This window comes from Tachypleus tridentatus, chromosome 10 (assembly GCF_004210375.1).
Source record: "Tachypleus tridentatus isolate NWPU-2018 chromosome 10, ASM421037v1, whole genome shotgun sequence".
Lineage (NCBI taxonomy): Eukaryota > Metazoa > Arthropoda > Merostomata > Xiphosura > Limulidae > Tachypleus > Tachypleus tridentatus.
This window is the reverse complement of record NC_134834.1, coordinates 145,060,417-145,079,533: the sequence shown is the minus strand read 5'-3', so window position 1 is coordinate 145,079,533 and position 19,117 is coordinate 145,060,417. Positions and strand designations below refer to the sequence as shown.

The window sequence follows — 19,117 nt, the reverse complement described above, 5'->3', positions numbered from 1 at the left end:
TTCCACAACTGCTTCATGTATGGTGTTTCATCACAAGTGATAGACCAGCAGTTAATTTTCACTCTTTGTGTTAACTTCTTTCTTCACTGTGAAATTATCATTTATTATTACATCTTTAAAAGTGTATGTTTCTATAAAAATTTTCATTTCTTCTCATTAACTTATTTATAACACAGATGAAAACATTTACCTAAAACTTTTCTGTTTGACACCAGCAACAGGGGTGTTGACAGTAAGACCACCACTCACAACTTTAGAAGCATGGTGAACCAGTAAATGTTGATTAGTAAGAGCTGTCAAACTTTTGTTCATGCCAGAATCAGAATTAAGTCTAGTCATACTAACAGCTCGTCCAGATGGAAAACACAGTTGGCCATTACTATGATGAACTGAAACAAAAAAAATAACATACGAACATTTCTAATTAAATAAAACCAAACTCTAAAGTTAAGGATAATTATTTTGTTACAAACTTTAATTCAGTTGAATAATATGCATAATGAAATCAAATAGCTATGTGTGTGTGTGCATGGAAATATTGGGAAGAATAGTAGTGTATGTTATATATTCTACAACATAATGAACATGCACAAGTACACATCATAGCCAAACTTACTGATTACATTTATACTGACTGTCACAAAAGAATAAAGTAATTGAAATTGGGATTTCTGATTATTATTAAATATGCACATAATAGTGAAAGCTTAATGTGCATTTCATTCTAATTTCCAGTTTAAAACCAATTTGCATGCCTATTTATTTCCAGTTAGGAGTTAATGTACATGTCCGTTAATGATTTTCAGTTTCAATTTAGTTTGGATGGTTTCCAGATAATAATGCTAATGTCAGGAACTTCAATAGATTGTCAAGCTTCAAGTACATCTTAGTAACAAAAAATAAATTCATTATCTGACAAATAATTTCACTCAAAGAAACACAAAAGTAATTCTCAGTCTGTGATTCATGGAAAAGTTGCAAATAAGGAAGCAGTAGCACAGGAATCAGATACCATTTTAGTCTGTTGTGATCAAGAAAAAGTGATCAAGACCTTTACATTCAGGTCTGTAAAGAAAAATGTCTGAAAAGCATTGAAAAAGAAATTGTTACTAAGTTTAAAAAATAGTTTATTGTTTTAATCAAAATTTACTTATTGAAACTTTAAAATATCAAACTTAGAAGTTTTTTATAACTATAAAACAATGAGAATTAAAATAATGGAATGAATTAAAAAAAACTTTAAATACAAATTAATAATGGCAATCAGAACTTGTATTCTGATACCTAACTTAAACTGTCCACATCTGTTGTAGACCTCAAAACATAATCTTAAGACTGATAACAATATTCAAAACACTTTGAATAAAACAATTTGACCATCAAGTGTGTAAAACACAATTGTTTTTTTTATAATTAAGTCTTAAATCCAGAATTCACAAAAACACAGTGTTAAGAATTTCTTAAGAAGCACTACATTTTTAGTATGAATTAAATTAAAAAGTGTCTTTTGGATATATATACATAACCTTACCAAAGGGTTGTCTGCACGAGCTACACCTAAATCTGAAGTGATAGACTAGAAGGAAGGTAATGGCACTAATCACTAACTCTTGGACTACTCTAACCAAATAATGCAAATAGAGAAACTTCACTGTCATTCTTATAATGCAACCAAAGCTTCACATTTTTAACATGATTTTTTGTAGTAGTGAGACACGAAAAATGAACCCTGAAATTACACTCCACCATACCAACCTCAAAGCCATGCACAGTCCAAAATTAAGAAGCAGAAACATTTAAAAATCTAGTCAGTTATTTAGTTTCATTCTTTGTTTTTCTATAAGTGCATTTTCACAATGATGTACTGTGCTCATTTCTTGCTAATAGAACATAATTATTGAGTACTTTACATAAACAACTAGTAGTACTAAACAAATATTCACAAAAATAAGTGACACCGTTCCACTGATAACACTCTGGATTTGGCTATTATTTATCATAACTGAGAAATACACTTATAAAACTGACTACAAGCCATGCTCAGCTAATGTGCTATGGATGATGTACTCTTATAAATTACTGACATACTGAAAGAAACCATCCATCACAAGGCAACAACAATCCTCTGTTTTTTCCTGTTTCATCACATTTTTTTTTTTTCATGTTTCATTGTTTTGTTTATACATTGGAAATTTCTAAACTTCCATATGTTTTAAGATAATTAAAGATAAGATAATTAAAAATTAACAATATTTGTTGGAAATCCTCATGATAGATGTAAATTTAATAACAGAAAAGAATCCAGAATATTACAATGGTCACAATACTGTGACTTATCACAAACCTCAATTCAAAGATTTTTGAAATAATGTTTTTAGAACATAATCACAAACTGAAAATGAAGGTTATTCAAATAACAACTGAAAAAATCTTATTTTACACTGATGAACAAGAAATTACCAACAAATATGCAGGATGAGCAATAATGAAGTAAGTGTAAGGCATAAGTTAAAACGTTCCAATACTGTGAAAATATCTAAACAATAGTTATCTGCACATTATGTTACTAATAGTTCAATCTGAAACATGCTGAAAGCTCCAAAATACAAAAAAAATTAAATGCGAGATCTGAATGATTATTATGAAACAAATGAACAAAATAAATCTGCAATAAACACAGTCCATTCACCTGTTTTTTTTTTTAGTTAAAGTGTAATACATTATGGTGAAATAGCTGTCAAACTGTTAATTCTGTTTTTTTTTGGAATAAAAAAAAAGATACTAATATAAAAATTTCTTTTCCCTATTGATAATATTTTGAAATCTTAGATTAAAACATGGAAGAAATAGCAACTAATAATTTTGTTGTAATTCACCATACTTTCTTTAAATCTTACCTGCAATTCCCCCTGTTGTTGGAAGTCTGCCTAAACTCCGATTCATGGGTGGATTAGCTAGCAGATGACTGAGAGGTCTTTGTTCAGGCACACTCACAAGATTGTGTCTGGAGTTAGCAAAGTTTCCTTGACTCTCCCTAGATGGATCAGTAACAATATTATGTGTAACTAACTCTTTAACAGGAGCAGTTACTGATGTAACAGTTGTTGCAGACAGAGTTGTTGCTGTAGTGATAGCAGATGTTACCACAGTAATTAAATTTTGTCTACTGTCTCCAACCTTAACAATGGTAATTTCTCCAGATGTGCAGTTTACATGATTTTGAGGTTTACTGAAAAACCAAGCAAGGTTCATGATGATTTTATTTAACTAATCTAATAAACTTATTCAAAATAGTCAAGGGAACACACACAAAAAAACTTAGTTGAAGTATGTTTGTTTTTCTCTTAAGCTTCCAATACTTCTTAGTAATTGGTTTTTTTATGTTAAAATTTATTTCAGAGTAGTTAAGATATCAGTGTCACACACAGCATTTATTTCTCCAGAGACCAATATGCTTTATTAAGTCAAAAAGGTCTACTGAATGCAAGTGACCAGAGTTTGAGAATTAGGCACTGAGACAGTAAGTAGCAAAAAGAAAAGTTAAAAGACAGCTGTACACATGCAATGCTGTGTGAGACAGTACATAGTGTGTTTATATTTTTTACTGGCTTTACACAGTAAAAATGCTGCTTATCCATATTAATTTTAATTTGATTTCAGAAGTGAAAATAAACATTAAAGTAAGCACTTATACAGAAACCAGAGTTGATTATTGCTCATTACAGTACAAAAAACTGATACATTATTTTAATTTTTTCCTGAACATAAAATTTAAATAACTCTCTTATGAAACATTCCTGCATTAATGATTATTTTGTAAATTTCTCTCATATCATCTCACCTTACAAAGAAGTAAAAAATCTTTTACTTCTATTACAATGCACATTGCAACTATGGTTAATATAAAAGATAATTCAAATACAATCTATATCCAGAGCTGGACAATTAATGGAATTTGACAATTAATTAATCATTGGTCTCACTAACTGAAACAGTAATAAACATTTTCAATTAATTGATTATGGCACAAATATAATAAGTAGAACAATTATAAATCAATCAAAAATAAGGGTAAATTCCAATTAAAATATTGCAGTTATTTCAATAGCTGGGATGAGAAAAACAAATAACAAATGAAATCCTAATTTTTAATTGATAAATTACTTTACAAGACTAACCCAATGTAATTAATAGGCCTGCGATGGTTTTACTGTCTTGAAATTTTTACATTCTGCAGTAGTTCCTGTTCACTGAATTCAAAAATATCCATTTTTCTCCATAACATATAGACTTTTCCCAAAACATCTGTTGCTCATGGAACAGATATACTTGTACCTACTCCACCAGAGACTTTACACAGTTTCATCTGATTCTAATGTCAATAGAAATGATGATAGGGATTGAACCACAACTATTCACACAAGGTGAGTTAAATGATTTGATGAGAGATTTGGGCCTTCCAAAGGATTCTTCAGAGATTTTGGAGTCAAGAATTCATAGTAAAAACTTACTTTCCCCAAGGACATAATTCTACTGGTACAGAGATTGTGCAAAAGAGTTTACACTAAATTTTTCATAAGGTTCACTGGTTTATTGCAACAGTATTGCTGAATTAATACTAATGCTAGGAGCTATAGTATATGAGCCACATGAGTGGGAAATGTTCATTGATTCCCCCGAAAGAAGATTGTAAGGTGTTCTCCTTTACAATGGTAACATATATGCATCTGTTCCTATTGCTCATTTGGTTCACTTGATGAAAAAAATGAAAATCTTGAACTACTTCTTAATAATGTCAAATACAAAAACATGATTGGTTACTTTGTGGAGACTTAAAAGTCCTTTTTATGTTGTTGAGTCAACAATCTGATTATACAAAGTTTCCTTTCCATATTTTTTGTGTGAATGGGACAGCACAGAGTCAATCTAATATCAGGATAAAAAAACATTAAACAACAAAGTTTGTTTGGTTAACACAAAGAAAGTCCTGTTACTTCCACTTCACATAACACTGGTCTTGATGAACCAATTTGTAAAGGCCTTAGAAAAAGATGGCAACTGTTTCAAGTATCTCTTGTTGGTAACTAACAGCTCTTTTACAAGTCAAACTTAAAGAAGAGATTTTTATTGGGCCTCAGATTAGGAAATTGACTTTGAATGAACAGTTTGAAAGGACAATGAAAAAAAGATGAAAAAGTGTGGATTGCCTTTATAAATGTCATTAACAAATTTTTAAGAAACAACAAGAACCTACATGACAAAAATATTGTCAATAATATGATCAACAAATTCAAAGAGTTGGATTGTAATATGAGCCTGAAAGGTCATTTCTTACACTCGCATATTGATTATTTCCCTGAAAATCTCAGTACTGTCAGTGAAGAACAAGAGGAAAGGTTTCCTCAAGACATCAGGGAAAGTGGAACACCATCTTGATGGCTAATTATTATGGTCATTGAAATAAGATGATCCAGACACAATACATAAAAAAAAAAGACAACAACACGTAGTTTTGAGAAAAGACATAGAATTCACATAAAAATATGAGGCTACACATTCATTTGACATCAACATTCTTTTTTTTTCTTCACTTTGCTTGTATTTTTTTTAACAAACATAATAATAATAAAAGTTCATTGTGTGATACAAAAGAATAATTTGATTCAAGTTTTTTTTCTTCTAGATTTGTAAAAAAGTTCTTAAGTGATAGAAAAATATTAATATTATTTAAGATCTGCATTGTTGAATTATAAAAAAAATACATTATTAAAACCAAAACAAATTTTGTGAAGTTCAATTTCACAGGTTTGTGTAATCAACTAACCTTACCAAATGGGTTGGGTGGAATCCACCTAGCTTGTAACCATGAAAATATCCACGACAGTAATTATGCTGCAACTTTTTTATAATTTACATGTTTCTTTACAAAATTTTGCAGGTTATGAGTAAATATTACAAGTTTCATACACACAATTAAAAGCTTAAATTAAATAAAAAAGTTAGGAAATAAATATAAATTATGTTTTTTTTTTGTTCTATAATGCCTTCAAACTATAACATGAAACACAAATGTTTAGTCTAAATAGCTTAAATCTTATAACTTTATACATTTGTACATATTAATTATTTTTATTACATTGACACTTCAGCTGTGACTGGCTAACATTTTAGAAATTGAAATGACACAGAGTATGTGCACTCATGTTATGACCTTCAAGATGACCTGTTTTGGCTGTATTTTTGAGACTAATATTTTGTAAAATGCAGTCCCATTTCAGTTATAATATATTATATATATATAATAATAATAATAATGTGCAAAAATGTTAGTATAAAGTAAAAAATTAGAGTTTAGGCTTCTTTCAAAAACAATGGAAGGTATATCACAGGTGAAACATTAACATTTTATCAACCATTATATTTAATACAACAGAAACTCAGTGGAAGTGCTTGAGTTCAGCAAACAATTAAGATATTGTGTATCCCCTATTGTTTTAATAACTACAGACAGTCTTCCAGGCATTGCTGCAATATATTTACTCAAACTGTCCATACTATACTACCATAAAGTTTTCAATCTATCAAATCCCAGATCTGCTCAATTGGGTTGAGATCAGGGTTCTGTGAGAGCAAAATTTGAATAACTTCAGTAGCTTCTTTCTTAACTAAGGAATTTCTGTATGGCTTGGATGAGTGTTTGGGGCATTATCTTCTTGGTAGTAGAATCCTTTACCAATAATACATAAACCACTTGACATGCCATGATGGATCAGTATCTGATGGTACTTGTGTTGGTCCATTATTGCATCTATTTTCAGATATCACCTTTTGCCTCAGCAGAAGTCCCCCCTCCCCCAAACTATCATAAGGCCTCTCCATGCTTCATGATAGGTGCTAAAGAATAAGGTATCTCTCACCTTTCTTCCACCAGACATACAACCTATGCTTTGAATCAAATAATTCAATAATTCAAATTTGGACTCATCTGTCCATTACACCCTTTTCCAACAATAAACAGTCCAGTTTTTATACTTTTTAGCACATTCCAGTCTCTTGACAGTATTTGGAAACTACTGGAAATAATACGACTGTATGTACTGTTACATGTATTACACTGTATGGTATTGTGTGATTGGTTGATAACAACCAATATCAGTTTAAATTGTCAGTATGTGACTTAACTTTGGTGCAGTTCACTTTTATGCAGTAGAGAGAAGAAATGTTATAACAGTTGCATTTAATAATTTTATTCACTATTTTCATAATTATTTCCAATATTATTTGTGTAACTGTCCCTGTGATACAGCAATATCTCTGCTGACTTGCAACCCATTATGTTGCTTTGTGCTGAACTTCAAACTAAATGCATATTCTTAAGTGACATTTCACATTAATTTTAGCTTATCAAATTATCCTATTTATTCATATTAAAAGTGACTTTGGAAATTTAATTTTTAACTTGCGTTTGTTCAATTTTGTCATTCAACTGAAATTACTAAAATAATTTATGGAATGGCACAGTGCTAATTTGATTACTTGTGTTTGGTAACAAAAGCAATATTAAATATTTTTTGACCTGAAGATGACCTAAGAATGTCAAAACGTTGTTCTGTACTTTATTCAAATTAAAATTTTAACACTCATACCAGCTCTCTTGAGAATACATTTTTACTTCAAGTGAGTTTATCGTCATCATGAAATCATAGGTAAAGCATCAAAACTTTATTAGTCTTCATATTTAATACAACAGAAACTCAGTGGAAGTACTTGAGTTCATCAAACAGTCAATATGTTATGTGCCCCTTTTGCTTTAATAACTGCAAACAGTGTTTCAGGCATTGTTGCAAAATATTTAATTAAAGTATTCTTTGAGAGTTGACTCCAGAGTCATATAATGCACTTTCATAATGTTTCTTTGGAAGTAACTTTTGATCTGACACGTTTTTTATCTATGAAATCCCAGATATGCTCAACTGGGTTGAGATGGGGACTATTACATCATTTGAATGACTCCAGCAGCTTCTTTATTAGCTAAGTAATTTCTGCATGGGTTGGATGATTGTTTGGGGACATTATCTTTTAGTCAGTAGAATCCTTTACCAATAATATACCAACAACTAGGTACACCATGATCGATTAGTATATGATGGTACTTGTGCTGGTCCATTATTCCATCTATCTTGCAAATATCTCCTGTTGCTTAAGCAAAAAACACTCCAAGCCATCACACTGCCTTCCCATAAGTGCTATACATCGAGGTAAGCATCTCTCACCTTTCTTCCACCGGACGTATAACTTACACTTTGAATGAAATATTTCAAACTTGGACTCATGCATCCATAACACTCTTTCCCAATTATCAGCAGTCCAATTTTATATTTTTTAAGCAAATTTCTATTTCTTGACAATATTTGGAGACCGAAGTAAAGGTTTTTAAACTGATACACAACCAAACATTCCAATCTTGTTGAGTCTTCTTGATACTGTAAATCTGGATACTTTTCTGTCATTTGGTACATGGTTGTTTATCTCATGCTTGAGATCAATGACAGTCTTCCTTCTGTCCTGAAGGCTGTATAAACAAAGATACTTAACATCAGTATCATTGAGTTTAGGTGTTCTGTCTCTTCTTTTCCTATTTTCAAATTTACTTATCTCAGTCTCACAATCTAAGGTGTACTTGAAAGTGTTTGGGGAAAAGTTCAAGTCTGCACTAATCTGTTGATCAGTCTAACTAGCATCATGTAAATCTCTTATGCAAACTCTTTGCTCTACTGACAATTTTCTATGCTTTTTAAGCCATGGCAAGACAACAAAACAATATACATAGTGTTAAACACTGTTTTATCATGGTTTATTTGTAGAGTGCTATTAAATTGATTTTTTCTAGTATATACCAGTACCATATGCTAGATCCTTCCTAGTATTGTCCAGTAATTCAGTATTGTCCAGATACTGCATGACAATTACAGTGGAACCCATCTAAAGCAGCCACATTTGGGACTGAGACAAACTGGCCTGATTAGAGGGGTTCCATTGTACATAATTAGGGATTATGTAAACAAAAAAAAGGGACTGTGATTGAAGGACCTCTTTCAAGGGGTGACCGAATCTGAGGGGTGGCCGCTTAGAGCTGTATTTCACACCCCAAATTTGAGCAGTATGTTTATTTAAGCAAAACCCTTATTGCATGCCCTTAGTACAAGTATATGGGAATTCTAAAGAATGATAAGTATTCTCACACTGGCTCATTTAATTGTCAACAAGGACTAGTGAAGCATTACCATAGTATTGGAATTTACACTCTTGCACAGTGCTGTGTGTGTGTGTATGCACATGTTCTTAAATTTCAATCACTCTGTTGAAACAGAACAGTAAATAAAGAATTATAGAAAGCAATTATTTCTTCTATTTACAAACTTTGTATTTATTTGCTGCTTGTTGTAGGTTGCTAAGCCTAATCAAATTTCACACATGTAACATGTGGAATGAAATATTTTTTTTAGGTTTATATATCCATTTTAAAATGAGAAAAAATTATAAATTACTGTAGCAATACCACAGAATTCCACTGTAATTTATCTAGCTCAATAACAGCTGTATTTAGGTCCAAAAAATATGAAATTGAGCTCACTAAAGTGTTACCTTACCTTTCAAAATCTAGCATCACCCTTAAGAACATGTTTGCCACTCAAGTACTCCAGTGAGGCTGAGAAAACCATTAGGCAGACATTATGAGCTTTTAAAGTAGATGTACATAAGCATTTTCAAATATTGACACAGGTGGCCAAGGCCAGTGTGTTTGATTCAGTAACGGTAGTGATTTATCAACAAGTAAAAAGATAGGAGGTTCTTATTTCATATTCTAATTTGTCAATATCAGTAGTTTGAGTTCCTAATTCATACCAAATTATATACTTCATATTTGAATATCATAAATGTCCAATTTGAACCAATGATGCATTGAACATACCCACATGAGACAAAAATTGATATTCAGAATTTTTTTAATATTTACTTTTAAATTAAGAAATTAACTAAATTATAATACCAAAGTAAAACATAATAAAATATTTTCTTTGCATGAGTTATGCAGTATTTTAGACTAACTTAGTACTCTAGTTAGCACTTAAAGAATAGAACAACAACATATCAGGTGGTATTTTAAATAATGCTGTTCTACACATAATTTTGTGATGCAAAGTTGAATAGGTTAATAATCTTGTTAGTTAGGAAGATGTACCATCATAAGCATATTACAAAAGAAATAATAATAGATAAGAAATGACAGAGATACTTAACATAAACATTTATTATAGAAGTACTTAAATAACTTGCCATATGTTCTTACTAATAAATATCTCCCTCAAAATGTACTTAATAAGATACAATTGTTCCATAACGAAATTAACTGATTTATGTAAAATACAACTTCTTACAAGATTACAAGTGAGACCAAGGTACTAATTACAATTTATTTCTTAATTAATAATTACCAAAAACTATGAGCTGTCTTTTAGTAACTGACAAGTATACAGCTTGGGAATAAGTTAAAACATTATTGCTCGGTACACAGAAGAACAACAAACATCTCTGAAGGGTTCAGCAAGTGAACACTGTAAAAAGGTTTAGACTGCTTGTTCTTAAACAAATGCTATGCGAGAAGTTATCTGTGCTCTGCCCACTACAGGTATCAAAATTCAAAATTTAGCACTGTAAGTATGCAGACTTATTACTGAAGCAGTGATAAGGTATTAAAACTGTCAACATCAGAACAACAACACATCCGTTTGGGAAAGTTCAGAAATTACATTTAACACTGTTGTAAAAAATAAAACCAAGTGTTCAAAAATTTATTCTTTTCACTAGTAGTTTTTATTCTTGACATGATACTTGAAGAAAGTAAGATAAGCAGTTTGGCTTTGTAAAATGCACACATCATTCAAAGCTTGTTGAATCATTATCCACTTCCTAAAGATCCTCACAAGCAACAACTAATAATTTCATTTTGAATTTACTTACTCATCACAAGTAATATCTTATTACAACTTACAGCTTTTACAGTAAAGAAGAATATTGTTCAGAACAGGTATGGTGTTTCGATAGCACACAGGAACGTTCTCAAGTACACAGTGAGATAACGTCTATTTATTGCTTTTCATGGGAACTGAGTTAGGTTGTAGTTTTTTAAAAAATAACAGTACATGGAAAAAAAGCACGTGCCATTAAGTATTTAATACGATTTTCATTAATCAATTGATAACAGTATGTCTAATTCTTTGTTATGTCACTGTTAGTTCCAGGTTCCTAAGTTTATGTTACAAAATGTTCTTAAAGAAGAGATAAAGTACCTTTGTATTTACAGGAATAAAATCCTGTACCTGATTATACCCCTAAGTTATTGTCCAATTTATACTTTCTATCACATTTCCTAAAAACCCTTGACACAAAAAACCAAACAAAGAGAGATTAATTGCTAATAATACACACTGGGGATTTGAAGAATCAGCTTTCAGTTCCCGATTGAGCCATCGAGTTGTGGAGTTCAAGCCTTCAGTATGACTGCAGATATCAGGGAGAAAAAGAGGTAAAAGTACAGGAAAAACTTCCATTATACCCTTGATTTCCTTCAGCAAGACAGACAAGCTTGAGTGGTCAGTTTTAGCCAGTTGAGCAACAAGATATTCCAAGCACTCTTTGCCCCGTTCCTGTTTAAAATGAAAATAAATCACATCACTACTCTGCAAAACATTGTAGTATGACAATTTTTTCTTTTCAGACATTGGATTAAAAGAACAATAACTTTTTATGTGAAACAGCTAATACTTAGAAAACCTTTGAACTATATACAAAAGTTCTGGCTTTCATTACTAATATAACAGTCAATTGAAAAAATGACTTGTTTCATCTGGAAGTACCTTAAATGCAGATAAAAAAATTTTAAACATACATGGGAGAGTTAAAATATTCTAAGCTTACAATCAACTTAATATTTTAGTTTCAATTTATAATTTGCTATTGAATACATTAAACACTGTTATTTAATTGTATCTAATTCTTTCCCACAAATGCTCAAGTAAAGTAATGGGATAAAAAGGTTTTATGGTGGATATGAATAACAACAAACTTTATGATCAATGACTTAAAACCGTTTTCTTCCCTCATTACTTTTCTTGTCACTCAAAAGCAGAAAACTGACAGTCATCTGACTTTCATTTCAAAAAGTATTAAACATTGTCTGTTAAAACATTCAATTTTCACTCTCCTGGGCCTTGGATTATCTAGTTTGAAAGCCAAATAGACAAATTTCATTATGGTAACACCATTTTAAATATTTTTATTCCTGAATAACACAATTATTCTCTGATAAAAATACAAGTTAACTTTATTCATACCAGGCTTAACTTCCCAACAATTCCCAGAATGCGGACCACTAGAGGGAGTGACTCAGGATGCTGTTGTCCTACAGATTTTATCTTTTGCAGATGTTCTGTGAATGGTAAAGGGCAAGTAACAGCCATGTCTAGGAATATCTGAAGTACACATATTGTACAATTTGGGATAGTTAGACAACCACTTAACTGAGGAAAGTTACTTTCCAGCATCTGCAAGTAGTTAAACATGTTTTTAAAACTTTGCTACATTCTGTAAAATGATAGTGAAAATAAAAGGTTCAAACTATGGATTTACAACATTTTCTGAAATAATTAAGGCAAATTACAATCCAGATACACATTTTTACTGGCTATACAAATACTTTAACTGAGCAAGTGCCATCTCAGTTTTCATTTTAAAGGATTAAAAACAGGAAATGTGATTGCATTCTTAAGTTGTGGTAATTGGCTTGTAAACCCCAACACAAATTTATTACCATTGGTAATAATTGTGATTTTAAATAACTAATTACAGTTATAGGTGGGCAAGAACATTGTCTTAATAACTAGAAATATTTCTGAAGTGAAATCCAACTTAACCTAGTGCTGGTTTTGTACCCCACAATCTCAGAAATTACTTCCTCAAAAATATTTTTCAAATAAAGCTTAAAATAATAATGGATTTTTGAAAAGTGATATCACAGTGATAAGCAATAGTATAAAAAATTAGCCTCTGCAATAACTGCTAAAACAGGTCTTAAAAATTATTTTCTTGATATCAAATATTTTTTTAAATGATAAAACAGTCATATTACAGTTAAATTTGGTCTATCAGCAGTTCCTGAGCATGATCATATAACACAATAATACCCATATCAAACAGAATAAAACAACCTTACCAAAGGTTTGTTTTTGGCAATCAGACTAAACAATTTTAGAAGGCTTATTTTCTCCGATTTTTCACACACAGGTAGAAGAGACACAAGTGCCATTATATGGTCATGAATGGGTTCTTTGTTGACCGTATAAATCTGTGGAAGAGCTTTTGCCAGCACATAGTTTCCTAAAAGTAATACATAATTAATTAAAGCATGAATGTGTCTATATGTAGATATAAACCTGTTATTTGATCCATAATTCACAATTCAAACTGAGTAGTTTATGTAAACAGGATTTTTTATACTTATCAGTTCCTAGAAAAGTTTTTGATTATTCCCTATAAATTAAAAGTTTCCACCAAAATGGAATATATTTAAATTTGCTGTTAATAATAGCAACAATTTTGATACACTTGGAGAGACATTTTAGCATTGTGAAGATTGCTTCACAAAATCATAATACAGAGAAAAAACAAACTAGAGATAACAAGTTCTGTACCAAGTGCACATTAATTGAACATTTCAATGATTTGTCTATAATAATAATTAAAAGAGAAGGCTAGCAATTTAAAATGTTTAAACAATAGATGTCACTTTGCTTTCTAATATTATTACTAAGTCAGTATAAGAATTTCTAAGAATAAAAAAACTATGTCTTGAGCACTAGATAAGGTAAGTTTTTTAGTGTAATAATCCCTGATAAACTGTTATTCCTAAACACTTTTGAGAGGATTAAAAAATAACAAAAGGTTAAAGTAGATAATTACTTGCAAAGTTAAACTGATTTCTTGTGGTTTTGACAGAATTTAGAATACAGAAAGAAAAAGAATGTAAAACAATGTATAAACAATTTTTATTCAGTACTTACACATACAATGAAAAAAACAAGTTAACGCATTACATGTGTCACATTTGTCAGTCTCTTTGAAAAATGAGGGAGGATCTAGTATTATGATATCACCTGACCAACAATTCAAAAAGACTGCTGCCTGTCTTTACACAGTATGTTCTACTTTACAGCAGTCTTTCTCACAAGACTGTGATAAAATAGGGGAATGACCCAGAACAATTGGTACATAGGATTAAAGGAACACTGCCACCACCTTGATCAATGATATGCTTTGAATCTACATAGAGTTGAGAAATTTGACAAATTTTAGGCAAATATTGGGGTTAACTTTAATAAATAAAAAACAGAGTCACTGCTTAACTCTCTAATAATATGTAAGTAATGATTATTTTAGGTTTAGTACATTAACATATCAATTATTTTCTTGAGAGTAAAATAGTACAGGCTCCATAACCTTTATTTCAAAGCATGTGCTATGTAAAACACACTTGGCCTTATGTTTGTCATGAAAGTGTCTCATTTTCTATGGCTCCTTTGTTAAATAAAGATTACCACTGACAAATCACAATGTATGATTAATGTGTAACTTTTTCACAATACATAGACTAAAATTTGTTAAGCTACAAATCATTAATTAATACTGCATGAACAGTTTGCATGTAACAGTAGTCTAAGGTTCAAAATAAGTTTTTTCAGTTATTCAAACAAATTTGAAGATGTTATATAAATTTTAAGGTCAAAGAGCTGTAAAGTGTGTGTATGCATAATGTTATCTAAGATTAGAATTGTAATATTTGTTAATATATGCTGTGTTTGAATGAAATTGGCCTTGTTCAGAACCAATGAAAATACCAGAAAGAAAATATGATGCTATTAACCCTTAAAAAAAAAAGTAAATTCTAGAAAAGTACATCTGAATCATTGTGTGTAGTTATACGTATGACACACTTTCAAAGCTTAATCTGGTTATACTGCTTAACGTTTTGTGTGATCAAAAATATGGAAACATTAGTCATTTCTGATATGAAATCCAATTATTCTTGCTAAAAACGAAAATAAATGCATATTAAAAACCAAATTATTTCCCCAGCATTTGAGTATATATTTCAAATAAAAACCACCTATACTAGGAGTTACATTCACATCCACAGACCTGACTTTGATGATAAAAACACAGATAACTTTAATAGGTAGAAGATGGATGAATAATAAAACCCCATTTAATATCCAGAGATGCCAAATATTTTAAATGACTGAGCGTAATGATTGTAGCCAGAGCCCTTTATCATTTGCAGCTACTAGGCCTGAGCAATGTCTCTAAGTTGTTTATTATTATATTATTATTATATTTATTATTATTTATTACTGCTATAGATTGCTCAATTATGACTATATTTTTTTGTTATATCAAAGTCTGGGAACATTTTTCTGAATGATCTGCATGATCGGCTACAGCTAGGAGTAAATTATAAGCAATGACGAATTGCGTGAACAAACTTCTGCATTTATGGTTTCATATTCTGAATTCTTACTCATAAATGTTGTTATCTGCATCGTTTTTGTCTTCTCCTCAGCCTTTTGTTGGTGAGATGCTGATTTTGTATGTCTGGAATAATCGTTTATCCCGCCATGCACCACAGAAAAATCAATGTGACAAACTGTACAAAACGCATGACTGTCACTGACTTTTGATGCAATGACTGGATATTTTGTACTATACTCTTTCCTAACTTTTTGATTTACAGTTTTAGTTCTTTTAGATTTGGTAGAAACAAGACAATCTGGTGAACAAGGCCTCTTTTTTTTTCCATCTTGTGAACGATCGCATTGGTGTTTCTATGCCGCTTAGAAAACGAGAAATACCCATATACGCGAGCGCTGATTTGCTGAAAAGCAGTGATGACATAACTATGGATTCCCCCACGTACCCAGTATGGAGAAGCACCGCACTCAAACTATTGGTAGACGTTGGAGATACAAATACTTTTTTATTATTTCAAGCATAAACATGATTATCGCAAGTAGCCATTTGGACTATGTCTTTTATTTATTATAAAAAATTATTTGTATCTCACTAGAAATTTTCTTTTCACTCATTTTAAGTCCTAGGGGAACAATTTATCACTTTCTTGTATAGGTCTATATAATATATAATAATATGGGAGTTGCAACAAGTCGTAATATTTGTCTGTATGAGCATATAGTCGTAATGTATACACAAAAATCGTAATGATTACGCTCAACTCGTAATGGTTGGCATCTCTGAATATCTAGAATCTCTAAGTCAACAAAACCAATATTCAGTTCATAATAATATTTCTGATATACAGAAACACTAACAAGTTAGCTTACATCAACAAGGTAAGTATCATGTTAACAGTGGAATATACAAATACAACAAATCAAAATATTCTGTAAACTTCAAAATAAATATTTCACTGAAGCAGAACTGCAAACAAGTTAACATCAATTTAAATTCAACCACTGTTTGAAAGGTTTAACTGTTTTAACATATTTGTTTATACACTTTTGTGTTGAGCAACATTTCCAAATGCATTAGATGACTTAACTGTTGAGTAAACTTGTCTAAAAAGTGTAGTAGCTTGGTAACATTTCGGAACATTAAGCTGTATTATAATGAACATGAACAAGCATGAAACCTTAGCCTCAATATCAAATTTTGACTAAAATAGTTTTAAACATAACCTATAAATATGTTAAATATTATATCTTTCTCGCTTATTTCCATGATAATTCACGAAAATTTTTTTCAAATTAATATGGGTATTTACACCAGAAAAAGCACTGGTTAGGAGAGAGCAAAATACATAAACAAGTTTTTAAATCATCAAAAATTAGATTTTCTTTAAAACTCCAGATAATTTAATAAATATAATGGAAAATTATTTATTTCTTTACCCTTTCTTGCATAATAATAATGTACACTAAATGCTGAAAAATTCAGTTATTTCCAAAAATGTGTAAGTGGAAAAAAGGACAAAAAATCAGGTTAATTTAATCACATTAGAGGCTTAAATAATTGCCAAAGGTGCTTCAAATGGTAATGAAGGTTGCTGAAGAGGCTGTGCCACTTACATTATTGTCTACAACTGGCTGAATAAGGCTTACCACTTATAACACTGTCTATAATTGGCTGAATATGAGGTGCCAAGAGATCTGCATTGCTATTAGCTGCCAGGGACAGATAACTAGATATGTTTCTTCTAAGTTCTTTATTTCCTCGATGAAGAAACTTTACTGCCACAGGTAGTAAATGCTTCATTATTGGCTTTTTGCTGTAGTTCTAGACCAATAAAAATAATAGTATAATTAATTGTGACTGTATCAGTCAACCATTTAATTTATACAGTACTGTATTTCAGTTTTATTTTAATTAACTCTTTAAACATGAGCAGACACTCCCAGAGTACAGTCAAAATTCTTATTTACCTATTGCACAGTAACAATATCTGATAACATTTATGTCTCTTTCACTGAAAACTAATCCAGACAATGTTATTATCTACCATTCATAAATAGAGGAGATAGGATTTGAATATAATTATTAGGACATCGTGAACAATAATTCTCTCAGAACAAGCAAAAAATTATAGGTTTAAAGTGGTGTATCATATTATACTCCTTCAAGACACATATATTGCCTCACTAAAAATGTCCAAACATTTCTTAAACAAGTAACAAGATACACAAAATATGCTATATAATGTAGTTTAACAAGTATAAATATAGATATACACAGGTAATGGATTAGTCATTTAACTGCAAGAAAAAAACAAAGCAAAATATGATTATGATACAAATAACAAGTTGTTGATCAAAACCAAATTGATCAGTTACTTTGAATTTTTAAACATTAATATGTGAAAAAAATTACTATAAACCTGTTGCCTTTAAATTGTAAGTTTAGGTTAAAATGGTATTGAAACTAATGCATCAATATACAGAGAATTAAGATATTTCATTTAACCAATTATAAGCATGATACGTATATACTTGTGATTTTGTAACATATATATATATATATATACACATTTCGTCAAAAGGAGGTCAAAGGCGACATATAAGGGTTACCTGTTTTAACCACCTGAACAACTATTCAGTACACCTATTCAGTAGTGTACTGTCAATCAGACGGTAGACTTTTAAATGACATCACATAATGAATGCTTAATGTTGAAATTTTTACTGTCATGACTCTAGTAAAACATGTTAATACCACAAATCATGAGAACAGTTATGCACTACGTAGGTCACAACACAGTATGGTATATGAGCTTCAAAATAAATAAAGCAAACTATTCATTACTCTTGAAACAGGACACTTTCGAGGACCCTGTAGAAGTACATCTAGTAAATAGTCACACATAACATTGGCTTATGGGAAATCAAAGGCTCACGAGCAATGTTGGATAACCATCATTTCAGCTGTCAATTTAAACTCTTAATCACTCTTATTCATTGAAAACCTGTCAAAAATTCAAGTGTATTTGTAAGAATAAAGAAAAATATACTTCCCACTTTGGTATATGTTATATACAGGTTCAAAAGAGAGTTGTATTAGTGTAAAATACATACACTTATATTTGTTACTTGTAGATTTCATTATTATTATTTAAGCCTACTGTTTTATCTTGCATGTGAATAGTTGTAGTTTCTTCCTTCCTTCAAATTTGTGTTTGCTTAAATTTGTTTACTGTACATTTAATTATCTTATTGTTAATTCCAAATAAAGTCTACAGTATCACTTTGCACAAATAACAGTTACTGTTTTTACTTAGTCCAAATGCTTGTTTGCTTTTTGATGGCTGCCTTCTTTAACAAACACACTAATATCAGTTAACTCTAATCTTTATATTGATTGGATCTCACATCTTCTCACAACTGAAAAACTACATCAAATTGTCTAACATAACATTTATGAAACAACTGCCCCTTCCAAACCTGAAAAACCCTCAAATCCAGCACTGATTACTTGTAAAGTTATCAATCCTCTC

The 19,117-nt window shown here is 30.5% G+C and overlaps 1 protein-coding gene across 7 annotated transcripts in view; it reads right to left on the bottom strand.

The window, feature by feature from the left end:
* The window catches only part of LOC143230529 (protein melted-like), a 53,376-nt gene that overhangs the window by 20,264 nt on the left and 13,995 nt on the right, over positions 1-19,117 (bottom strand). For 6 of the 7 annotated variants that reach the window (XM_076464258.1, XM_076464256.1, XM_076464261.1 and 3 more), the window contains 6 exons: positions 17,232-17,406; positions 13,274-13,437; positions 12,396-12,605; positions 11,491-11,708; positions 2,898-3,034; positions 191-389 (listed from right to left, as the gene is read on the bottom strand). In XM_076464258.1, coding sequence (XP_076320373.1) covers positions 191-389; positions 2,898-3,034; positions 11,491-11,708; positions 12,396-12,605; positions 13,274-13,437; positions 17,232-17,406 — 1,103 coding nt within the window. The remainder of the gene's footprint in view (positions 1-190; positions 390-2,897; positions 3,035-11,490; positions 11,709-12,395; positions 12,606-13,273; positions 13,438-17,231; positions 17,407-19,117) is intronic. The other variant, XM_076464262.1, reaches the window with a different exon arrangement.